Source organism: Myodes glareolus, chromosome 2, assembly GCF_982192425.1.
Source record: "Myodes glareolus chromosome 2, mMyoGla1.1, whole genome shotgun sequence".
Lineage (NCBI taxonomy): Eukaryota > Metazoa > Chordata > Mammalia > Rodentia > Cricetidae > Myodes > Myodes glareolus.
In genome coordinates, this window is record NC_142027.1 from 65,527,444 (window position 1) to 65,539,894 (window position 12,451).

General features: G+C 49.8%; 1 protein-coding gene across 1 annotated transcript in view; it reads right to left on the minus strand.

The window, feature by feature from the left end:
• The window catches only part of Sema5b (semaphorin 5B), a 121,326-nt gene that overhangs the window by 29,055 nt on the left and 79,820 nt on the right, over window positions 1-12,451 (minus strand). The window contains exons 2-4 of the mRNA XM_087901094.1: window positions 10,714-10,917; window positions 6,180-6,279; window positions 1,739-1,784 (exon numbers count right to left, since the gene is read on the minus strand). Of these exons, the coding sequence (XP_087757220.1) occupies window positions 1,739-1,784; window positions 6,180-6,279; window positions 10,714-10,867 (300 nt within the window). The 5' untranslated portion in view covers window positions 10,868-10,917. The remainder of the gene's footprint in view (window positions 1-1,738; window positions 1,785-6,179; window positions 6,280-10,713; window positions 10,918-12,451) is intronic.

Consider the following 12,451-nt stretch of genomic DNA (forward strand, 5'->3'; position numbering starts at 1 on the left):
AGCGTTGGCTTTGTTGCCTACGGATGCCAATTAGAAGTCAGTCTCTTGGCTATCCACTGTGAGCATGGATTGCTGACTCTGGGAACTTGGCATGCCTCCCTTCAACCTGGCCTGTAGGGACATGACCCATGGTCCCCTTACAGGAAAAGGAGTTCTATACCATCTTGTGCATGTTCCTTGAGGCAAAGAAATGGGCCTCACCTTTACAATGTGAATGCTGAGCACCATGCCGTAGTGACTTTTCTCGTCACTGTGATCATAGACCTGGCAGAAGCAACTTAAGGAAGGGAAGAAAGGGTGTGTGCGGTTCCTGATCCCTTACCAGAGGGCATCCTGGTGGGGAAGGCAGGGCAGAGGATATGGAGGCTGGAGCTACGTCTGAGGCTCCTCCCGTCTTAATGGAGGCCAGATGGGGACAAGATCAAGACTAGGCTATAGCTGTCCAGGCCCAAGTGTCTTATATCTACCAGCTAGGCTCCATATCCTCAGGGTTCCACAACCTCCTAAAACAGTGCCACCAATGGGCCATTAAGTGTTTAAACCCCATGAGCCTATGGGAGATGCTTCACCTTCACCCCATGGTATATATAGGCCTAGACCTGACCTTTAGAGACACTCATTAAATGTTTATCAGATGCATTGAGGATTGGCTTCGGGAAGGTATGCATTAATGGATGCATGGCACTTCCTTTCAACTCCCCCGAGTTCCTCTGACCCCTCCGTTCCAACAGGCAGATTCCTTATACGCCTAGATATTTCCTCTGGCACAACAGAGGAAACTCACTGAGAGTATGGACCAGGTTAGATGCAAGGAGACCAGAAGGTCAAACTAGCTTATCAAGGAGGTCTCGCCCTCCCTAACTGGTTGCTGCTGCAAAACCCAACACCGAGCAGCCCGTCACTGATTAATGCCCGAGTTCTAACTAGACTGCATGCATCCACCATCATCCTTCCCTGGAGTCAGAGATTCTGCTTGTCTAATACCCCAAGCTCCCAGCTCAGTGCTGATAGCCCATATGTGCCCAGCGGATGCAGACTGTTAAGACAGCCCCTGGACAGGCCAATGGAAGCTCTCTCCTCCTTGAAGAAGAATGGCTGTCCTTTCTCTATAATGGTTGGTCTCGGCAGAGATGGTTTGGCATCTGTTTCTCAATCTGGGATAGCTGTTCTGGATCAAGGAGTTCCATTAAAAAGCCTCTCGGAGCACTTAGGGAATTATGCTTGGGGAGCCTTGCTTGGCAGCAGATAATAAATCAATCACAGTTCAATGAAAATGCCGAGATAGACCAGAATCTCTCAGGCCAAGCTAAGAAAGGAGCCAGAGACACCATTTTCCCTGAGGCCCAAACTCTGGACCTCTCCTGTGGACTTCGGTTTTGTACTTAGAGTGACTCACTGGCCTTGTTTGCCCTGTAGAAAGTTCTACATCTTGGTAAAGCCCTCAGTCCCAGGGGAGGGGGGCGGGGGAGGCACTCCAGCCTGGTACCCCTTTTTCCTTTCCTTGTCAGCTCCTCAACACAATGCATGACGCCTGTGTGCACCTCCATGTGAGAGTGCTCTGCACCCCACCTCCACGAGTCCTCCTAGCGGTGGCTTTGATAGCAGGGTTTCAGTTCATGACCAGGAAAAAACCAGGGGGCTCCTGCAATTGACTCTCAGGTATCCTGCTATTTTCACGGCCCAGCCCCCAGTTTCCACACACAGAAAAAACACAGGAAGGAAAGAAAAGCAAATGTACCTGAAGGAGGGAAACATTGGCAAGGCTGAGTCTGAAGAGGTAGTTCCTGTGGAAACAGAAAAGAAATCACAGTCACTCTGGCTCTGTAGGGAGGAAGGTGGGAGGCAACCTCCCAGCCCGCGTCTTATGGGGCACCAGGAATATGTCCTCTGCAGGACTTAGGGTGAGCCAACCCCAAGAAAGAGCTTCACCTTGATTAGCTCATTGAACCTTCACCCAGCCGGGCAGTAGCTATAAGAAATCCCATTTTACAGGCGGCAGGTTGTGTAATGGCCTAAGTCCCAGAGATGGTAAATCAAAGAGCTGGGAGTTACCTGCAGACTTCATGGTGTAGTTGTCCCTGGCTGCCCCAGGAAGGAACTGCCTGAAGCCACTGTTGAATGGAACTAACAGGATTCCATTGTTTTGAACTAAGTTCTCATAAGGGGCTCCAGCTGACCAAACTCAACAATCAAAATGGAGTCACCCATGCTCATGTAAAATGCTCATCACTAAAGCAAAACTGAGCTTCTGAGAAATTAGACAAAAAGAAGAGCCACATTCCCAGTCAGGCCAGTTTTCATTGCCACAACAGTGAAGTGCTCTCTCTGCCTGAGCCATGGGAAGTCACCTGGGATCAATGACAGTTGGTCTTCTATTACTGTGCCCACTTTACAGCGAAGGTAATTGGGAAGTGACTGGTCTACTTTCTGCTGTTTTCCCTTCCCTTCCCCCATCCACCCGTTCCCTTCTCTGCCTATAAAGCCAACCTCTTTGGCCATATCCACCTCATTCTAGAATCAAGATACAGTTAGTTATTATCTGCCAACTAAATGGCTTTGTTTAGTTTGTGACCACACGGAGCCTCTGTCTGTTCAACTGAAACCTCAAGACCTGTTGCAGGGTTGCAGATGGGCCTCCCACACAGGTCCTAGGGCCCTGTGTGCAGCCTCATCTCTAGTCAATGACTCTGGGTTTACATTTACACAGGCTCTCCCTGGACCACTACCTCCCTAACCCATTCAGCACAGCACTGCCAGCCAGCCTCTACACCACTCCCACGTAACAGTCGGTGACTCGCGAGCCTTAACTGTGATGATAATGATGATGATGGTTGTGGTGGTGATGATGGTGATGATGGTGATGATGGTGATGATGGTGGTGGTGGTGATGCCAATGCCATTGAGAATTCAGCATCACCACTGATCCTGCTGTGTTTGAACTCTGCAGCCAGATGGCCAAGACTTAGAATTTGAGAGTCACGAGGGTGGTGGGGACACCCACCGGGTCAGAGTGTGTCAGCACAAAGAGTTGAGGCTTTGAGAATATACCCTATGGCAGAAAGAGGTAGGATTCCCAGCTCCACTGTGTACTGGGGCCTGGTGGGCCTCGGTGTCTATGTCTGTAAAATGGAGAACTAGTTCATGCCTGACTTCTTCATGGTCCCGCGGAGACACATTAAAATGTTTTATTGATGACAAGCAGATGTAGCATGGTTTTTCCAAAGAACGTTCTTTCCTTTTTTCTATCTGTCTTTGGCCATCTCCCTTAGGGTTCCTGAACTTTTTAGGAATAATTAATCTAGGAACTTCTGGCCACCTCAGCTATACTGAGAAGAAATGAAGAGACTGGGCCAGCAAGAGAAGGAGGGGCCCTGCTGAAGGAAGGCAGGGGTGGGAATGGGACAGTTGAGGCTGCGAGATTCCTCTCCATGACTTGGCTGCTGGCCCAGAAGAAGATTCACACTGCTTCTCTACTGGCCTAGGGTGGGGTGGCCTTGCCCATGACCTTGGCTCCAAGCCTCTTCTGTCCTCTCCCAGCCCCCTCTCCAGGTCCTTGGCAGTGCTTCCTGGCCTCCACACTCCTGGCCCAGGGACAGATGGGCTCCAGCTTGTGGCTCTGCCCCAGCTGTGTGCTCAGGTAATGCAGGCATCTGCACACAGCTTTAACAAATTAGGGGAAACCTCGCATCACTCGATTCATTTTTATCCCATCAAAAATCATTCATCAGAACAGTTCAGTCAGCTCTGAGGGGAGCCGGGAGACACGAGCAGGAAACTGCTGTATCCCACCCAGCTCCCGATCCCATGGGGAATAAGGCGGGCTATAAATGGATAAAAACATTTCTCCAGCCTGAATTCTGGAGGGCCAAGGGTGTCGAGGAGAGAGAGCGGAGGATCAGACGGGGGGGGGGGGGGGAGCACTCAGAGAAAAACAAGGGTGGAACATCAGAGAGTGCCCAGAATTCAGGACGTTGGCTCTAGGAGCAGAAGGGACCAGTCCAGGACGGAATGCCACCCTCTACATCTAAAGGCAGAGCTAGGGTCAAAGACCCAGGAGAAGCTGTGCCTCTAGCTATGTGAAGGAAGCGTGCAGACAGAAAACATAAGCACCCTTTCCATGGCTGACCCAAAGTGCGACAGTGTGGCCACAGGCAGGTGGCGACCTCTCTGTCGCTGTTTCTCCATCTACAAACTGGGAGTGATGACCGTATGTGCCCCCAGGGCTGACAGTAGAGTCTGGATTATTTTCTGCATGTGAGGTTTACTACACATACTAGATTATCTGCTGTGTGATGTCCTACATGCGTCATCTGATTTATCACACAGATGCTGCATAAAGTCATGCATGTGGCTGTCTTGAAACATTCTTCCCAAAATGCCTTTTTGAGGTTCAGAACGAAGTCTTGGAATGGGGTGTATATGTATGCTTCTTGGTTTGTTTTAGTAGTTATTGTATTTTAATTTATTGTGTGTGTGAACGTGTATGGATATGCATATGTGGGAGCATGTGGGTGCCGTGGCATGCATGTAGGTCCTGGGGATCGAACTCAGATCGTCGGGTATAGCAGCAAGCTCCTTTACTGGCCAAGCCATCTCACTAGCCCTATTAATTTGCTTTGCTTTTTAATTTTTGGAGACAAGGCCTCACTATATAGCCTGGGCTTGTCTTGAACTCAAGGTGATCCTCCTGCCTCAGCCTCCCTAATGCTAGGATTATAGATGTGAGTCAATATACTCAGCTAGAAGTGTTGACTGTTAAAACCTTAGTCAGGAGAAAGGATGGCATGAATATTAGTTTCTAGATTACGTTTCTGTAATACATATATATATTATGTATATGTGCATATATTATATATATATATATATTCACACACACACACATATGATGTTGCCACTAGTAAGACCTGGGAGCAAGGATCTGAGATATCTCTGTGCACGAAAGCAGAACAAGGTACTATCTTTACTGGGAAAGAAAGCCCATACTCTGGTCTGCCTGCATCTGTACAAACCACCTCTCAGAGCATGCTGGGAGCACCTAGAGAGGCCTGCGTGTGTGTGTGTGTGTGTGTGTGTGTGTGTGTGTGTGTGTGTGACTTGGTTCTTACTGAGTATTCTTTTGTAGCTGGCATGTTACACTGTAACATATATGATAAATTAATACTTCATTCAGAAAATTTTTAAATGCTCTCTGATCCAGCATTCCAGGGAGATTGGCCATAAAAGAGAAAACTGAGACTCCAAAGTCGAATTTTTCCAGATTAAGGACCCAGCTCAGCTGACTGCAGACCGGAGCTTTGACGGTGACTCACCTTCTTTTCAGACAGCAAACAAAAGGGGGACAACCAAAGGGCAGGTACGATCAGCTCCATAGTGTCACCTGGAAATGTCCTTCCCACCAGCACAAGCTGAGCCAGAATATCATGCTAGTACAGAACCATAGCCCTGGAGTTAGGAGGCCTGGTTCTAGCCCCAAGCTTCTTGTGTCTTCCTGTGTGTGGTGCTGGGTCAGACCATTTCCAAGCTTGTTGAAACGAGGTTGGGACCTAGTCCTAGAGTTTCCACAAGTTTGGGACCAACTCTGGGCCATGAGACTGGGGAAGACTCGAGTATTACCTTTCAGTAAGTTCCCAGGGGCTATGGGTGAAGCTGGCCCAGGGACACCCTGCCTTGTCTCTAAGCTCCTTGCTTCCAAAGCTGGCAATGATAGTTAGTTCCTCCCACTCTTCCAGGAAGCCTACAAGATGGGGTTTTTCCTTTGGAATCTGGATCTGGACAGTGGGGACAAAGATGGGCCAACTACAGAAATGAAGTCCTTTGTAAAAGAAGCATATGGCCTACGACAGCACCCTAGGTGCAGGCGGCCGGTTGGCCAGCAGGGGGCTCCTGGGCACCTCTAACCGGACTGGTCCTGGCATCAGGGCTGCCGTCCTTTTTCTTACTACCCCAACAACTTTTGATGAATGAATCTAGCTGAGATGGCGAGGTCGAGGGTCGCTCTCTTTCCCCCCAGCTCTCACAACTTCCCTACATGACAGACAGTCATTAACGCAGACAAGGCCTGGCACGGAGGACAGGGACTTGGGAGAACAATGTGTTCACAGCACACTCATCCCAACAGGGTTCCCTCTACCCCATTCCAAGTGCTCCCATTCTCTCCCCCATCTCCTGAACCCCATTACCTAGCTCCCACGATGAGCTGGTTCCTGGAGGGGTCAAGAGCAAGCTGGGAGAAATCCCGGACTCCAGGGTAGGTGAAGTTGGAGACCCACGGCTTCAAATCTGGTAAGAGAGACCTTCTGTTACTGTTGGAAGCTTCCAGCTTCGCCAGCATCAAGCCAGAGAAGATCAGTGGCAGCTGGGGTGGAGTAGGGTCACAGCCCCCAGTAGACCCTGAACGGTCACCTCAACACACATCCGGTTTGCTCTTCCTCTAGGTTCCAGGTTCTACTTGCTTCTTTGGTCTCTCTGACCCCAGACCTCACTCCAGTGCAAGCCACTGACCTTTTTTACTTAGATTGCTGCCAACAGCCTCCTGACCTGCCTCCCACACCTGTCCCTCTGGTTCACTTCCCACAGGGCAACTAGAGTGGTATTTCCATGTAGCTACACCAGTCTCAGGGTTCAGATCCCTTCCCAGGAACCCTAAACATGGCTTAACTCCTATGACCTTGGGTTCTGGCCCCACTGACTTCCCTGGCTAACTGCCCGGCAGTCGTTATTTACTTATTGAATGACCAGCAGGCATTTGCTCAAACCCTTCACCCCACCCACGCTAACCTAAAACATTTCATACTTAAATCCGTTCCATAGAGTCACAGACCTTTGGCCTCTGTGGTTCCTTCAATAATACAGTTAGCTCTGCTAGCCCCATCCCCGCCTCTCCCAAGACTTCCCCGACCCCACCCAATAGGATTGAAGAGACCCTACAGGCTTCTGCTATCTGACGTCATTATTCTATGGCAGTGTGTATTCCGCCTGGCAAACCAGTTTGCCCCAGCTCCAGGTAAGAACCTGGAGCCAGAACCACCAGGCCCCACCCCTCAACTCCACCTAGAAAGAGGAGTAGGCTTTCTGAAAGATACCACAGTGGTGGGAGGGGCAGAGGTTGGGTGGTCAGTGTCTACCTCCTCCTTTGAGAGTGTTTAGTCAAAGTCAAAACCTTTTATAGGGACTGGGTGGGCAAAGAACAGGTATTATGGTCTAACTGATGGGTAGAAGCTCACTGACTTCTCTTCAGTCCCTCTCCTGGAGACACACTTCTCCCAGGTCGACCCAAAGCACTGGGTCTCTTGCCAGACCAGCACTGGGGAGAGGGGAGGATGCCAATGGGGAAGCCCTGTGCTTTCTCTCTACTGTGAGCAGCTGTCACACGACGCCCAGAAGTGTGTGTGTGTGTGTGTGTGTGTGTGTGTGTGTGTGTGTGGCATGATCCAAGGGATATAAATCATTGCTCATTATCCCTCCACTACAGAGTAAAAACGGCCTTTCATTTCTGCACGACAGGCAAACACTTAATCACTCCCGGGAGAGCTGGAGGTTTTGCGAGTTGGATGTTTTTCAGAAAACTGCGATATGCACGATAAAAAAAAAAAAAAAAAGGAAGAAATCCTGCAACAAAATGAAGGAACCCTTTAAGCCCCAGCAGGTGGCTGTGTACTGGCAAGAATCATCGTCATACAGTCTCATGGCATCTGGACACCGCAACGAGTGGAGTCTGAAGTCTAGCGGGCTCGTTTTCAGCCGACCCAGGGCCACAGGGAGTGGGCATCTCCTCCAGGAAGACCTCCTTGGTTGGTCTGTCTCCACATTCTCTTCAGGCTCCCTGTTCAATTCATACTGCATTTTATGGTCATTCTGCAGGAATACACCTCCCAGACCAGGTGACCCCTAACAGTAGCAAACAGGTTGTCCTTCAATTCCTTACTTCTCCGTGGGCTGGGGCACTTCAGGTGAAGGCAGCAAAATAGGAGGGAGTTGGGCTGACTGGCCTGTCGCAGACACTGCCTGAGGACTCAGCTGGGTCTCCTTTCGGGTCTGTTCTCAGTGGGGAGAGGCAAGGAGAAAACAGTCCGGGCTTCTATAACACTGAGGAGGTGACAGTGGGGGCCTCTTTCAGTTTGTGTCCCTCTCCCCCAGCCCTGAAGAAACTCACACAGTCAAGTGGAGGGGAACGGGGCTGGGCGCGGTGCCGCGATCCTGGGGAGGCCTTAGGAAGAGAGCCAGCCTCCTCTTATTAAACAGGCAAAGGGGACCAGAGGGAAGGCTTTAAAACACCAAGCACGTCCTGAGCTTCGTGTGCAGCGGAGGCTTTTGGACGGCGACTTTAAGAGAAAAATGACATTCTCCATGACGCGCCTGTGATTTTAATTATAGTCAATTCAATTACCCACTTTGTGGATTAACCACTGCCAGTGTTAACTCCAGGCTGGCTTCTCCCTGCCATCTAGAAAGGGCATGCTGTGGCAAACGGAATAATACACAGGCCAAAGAGAAACCCAGGTGGGCCTCCTTAAAAGGAACCCACAGAAGGAGATGGAACCGTATTAAACAAAAAGCCTCCAGTCGGCTCCTGCAACTGCCCGATGCCTGTGGATGCTTGGGGGTTATTCACAGATCTGTCAGGTGTCTGGGGATTGGAGAAGGCAGCTCACAGCTGCAAGGTGGGAGGCCTGTGGCTCACTCAGACACACAGTATGAAGTCTGGGATCTTGGAAGTGGCTGGGACTAAGCTGGTTAGGGCGACTTCCCTGGAGCCGCTCCTGACCCATGGGACCTACTGTGTGCTTGGCATACTATGGATGTGAGGCGACCCAGGAACCAGAGCTGCTAAGGGCTCAGCTGGATTGGTGGAACAGAGGCACTGACCTTTGAGGAATAATAGGAAATTACTGAGCACCAAAGAAAAACATGTGCTCGCCTCTGAGGCCCCATAGCAACTGTTCATCGCCTGGCACCAAGCAGGGTCATTAAAATATGGTGCACCTACCATGCATGAGTCCCTGGCCCCAGTCCCCAGGAAGACATACATACAAATGCTCACAAGCACATGCATGCAAACACACACACACACACACACACACACACACACACACAAACACTTTGTGAATGTGTGTGACAACCCAAAGCTGTCAGGATAGTGACGATGTTGCCGAGTCCCTCATTCTGTAAGAAGGTGGGGTGGACAGTCAAGCGCATTCAATTCCCACATAGTGATTAAAATTGCTCACTGGAAACTCAAAAACTCAGAACCCAACTCCACTTTTCCTATCCCCCCTTCAGCCCAGTGCCCCATACAGACCAGCTGACAAGGGGGAGGTGTGGGACCCTTCTGGGTCAGCTGGAGCAAAGTCCCTGACAGGAAATGTTGCATTAAGAGTTGTCACAGGCCTCTCCTGGCATGATGGCAGCCCTAGGAATATGACTCCTTCAGTCCCTGCAGCCTCACTTGGTTCTTCCTTCCCTTCAGAGCCACCAGGAGCCATCAGAAGTCTGAGGGCGTGCGCACGGTTTGTACACTGAAGACATTGCTAATTTACTATAATCCACTTAAGCCTTCAAAGCCAGGATCCCAGCTCAAACAAGTCAGCGTGGAGAAGACAGCTGGAAGTTTTCCTCTTCGAGAAGGGAGACAGCACACAGCTGTGAGCCGGTACATCTAGATTGCCCCAGCCTCTCCTCCCGTCCACGAGCCCCATCCTACCCGTCAAATCCCATCCCAGCTGTGGACTCAAGGACTGAAGTTTCCCTCCAGTTTCCATACTGCTTCCTCTACATGACAGGCCAGGTCTTGTGAGGCTGAGCGTATGGTGGCTTTTCAGCAGTAGTGACATCAGGAGACTGGCTTTGAGGCCTGGCTCTGACAAGTCCTTCAGCACCCAAGCCTTCCTGCCCACCCTACCCCATAAAAATTAGTATAAGGAGGGGCCAAGCCACTGTCAGTCAGTATTAAGAACCGGGGGGCCCTGTCATCTTGTCTGCAGATCCCAGTGTGAGCCCACGTAGGCAGTTTCCAGAGTATGACTGTGACCAGGGCTTACCAGGTCATGTGAGATCATCCGGGCCTCTCCGGGATTGGTGTTTTATTTTCTGGTTATCATCAAATTTAGCTGTCCTAATTTTAGAAATTCTGAAGAACTTGCGGACCCCCTGGAATACATCCAGGGATGTGTACATCCAAGATTGGGAAACCCTTTAGTAGAACACTCCCACGCTCTCCCTTGACAAGCGAAGGAGTTATGAGTCACCAGGGCCCCTTCTTCTGGGGGTTCCCAGGACTCCAACGACAGGCATCCCTGCAGCCAGCTTAGAGCAAGAAGGACGCCCCCTGAAATTTTCTAGGCTCTTCCTCATGAGTGAGTCATCTTCCTCCTGCCCTCAGAGAAGCCAGGAAAAGGAGCCTGTGCTCTGAGAAGCTCCCAAGCTGAGACCACCAAGCATATCTGAGTCACTCCCAGTGGGACATCCATTAACTTCATAATCCATCCAAAGAGCTCACTGAAGGCCAATAACTGCGCTGGGGTAGGTGGGAGTGAAGGACCTGAATAAATCATCTATGTTATCTGGAGACATCAGAGCTCTCCAGCCCACTGCTGCCTGGCCTTAAGACAACTATCCGGAGAAGGGTCTCAGGACCTACAGGAAGGGTTTCAGGCAACTTGGAAGGCACTCCCAAGGACTGACCCAAGTCCTCCAGGACAATGGGGGCGCTCTCACCGTCAAAGGCCACGATGGGGTGCTCCTTCTGGGCACACAGCTGCTGTTCACTGTTAAGTTCACTGGAGATATCCTGGGAGCTGGAGAGGTGGGACACCAGCAAGGTGAGGCTGGGCAGCAACAGCGAGACAGCCAAGGATCCTGGGACAACCATGGTGGGCCTCTCTGCCGCCTTAGCTCCTGGAGGCCGGCCAGGGGAAAGACCTGCAGGGAAAAACTCAGTCTCATCAAGTGTCCCTTCCATCAATGCCTGCTTCTCTCTGTTTCCTCAGGGTTGTCAACGGCCCCAGAGGGTTTTTTAAAAATACATTTATATTGTATTTATGTTACTCTGCTCTAATAATGCAAAGTTATAGATCATATCTTGAAAGCTAATTTCCCTTGTAATGGCATTCTGGACAAAATTGACAAATTATAGAGCCTTTCCTGTTATGATTCCAAACGCTTTAAAATTAGCTTTAATGATAAAGGTGGGATCCATTTAATAAATGGACCTGGGGCCACTGGGTAGTGATGTGGATAAAGAAAAGCTCAGGTTCAAGTCCAACATTTTTTTATAATTTATTTTATGTGCATTGGTGCGAAGGTGTCAGATCCCCAGGAACTTGAGTTATAGACAGTTGTGAGCCGCCATGTGGGTGCTGGGAATTGAAGCCAGGTCTTCTGGAAGCACAGCCAGTGCTCTTAACTGCTAAGCCATCTCTCTAGCCTCTCAAGTTCAATTCTGACCTCGCATTTTATGCCACAAAAATTTCAAATTGAATTCAAGGTCTGAGTGTTAAGGGTAAAGTCATGAAAATACTAGAAGAAAATTTGAACAGAATCCTTTGGACCTTGGAGTGAAAACCTACAACAAAATCTAGACATCGTCAGAGAAAATCTTGAGAAACTTGAAGTCACTGGAAGTGCAAGCATCTGCAGGGGAGTGTAAACCCCTCATCACTAAACATCAGAAAAGCTGAGGACAGGAGACAGTCATGGTGGTGCATATCTGCAATCCCAGGAGGCTGAGGCAGGAGGATTAGAGATCTGTGGCAAGCCTGGGCTACATAGTGAGATCTTCTCTCTTAAGGGGTGGGGAATAGCTCAGTCTGTATAGTGCCTGCAGACCTGAGATGGATTCAAGGACCCAAATAAGAAAGACTGAGGACTTGCATTTCTCATGCCAGGGTGTCAGAGACAAGCAGATCCCTGGGGCTTTCTCGCTATTCAACATAATCTACGTGGGAAGATCTAGGTCAAATAAAACACTCTGTTTGAAAAGACAAGGTGGACCGCTCCTTAGAAATGACACCAAGGTCAGCCTATGGCCTCTACACACATACATGAACATGAGTACTCATGCACACACATGAACACACACAAGGCAACCAACAAACTTGAAAAAAGTATCTGTGATTCTGATAACAGGCAAGGAGACAATATTCCCATATACACAAAGAACGCCTAGGAATCTAGAAGAGAATGACCGGCAATCCAGCAGAAAAACGGGTAAAGGACATAAATCCAAACAGGGCTTAAAGTCTGAATGACACTCTTTCTCACACCCGCACAGCAATGCAAATTAACACTCAGCCTGGCATAGCACTTCTCCCCCGGTCAGTGGAGATCCAAGCCAGACAGCTCTCCCTCCTGAAGAGGATGTGAAGAAATGAAGCACCCTGTCCTATTCTACCCAGTGCGTGTCAAATGGCACAACTCTTCTGGAGGGGAACCTGGGTAACTGGTAAAAGAGCCC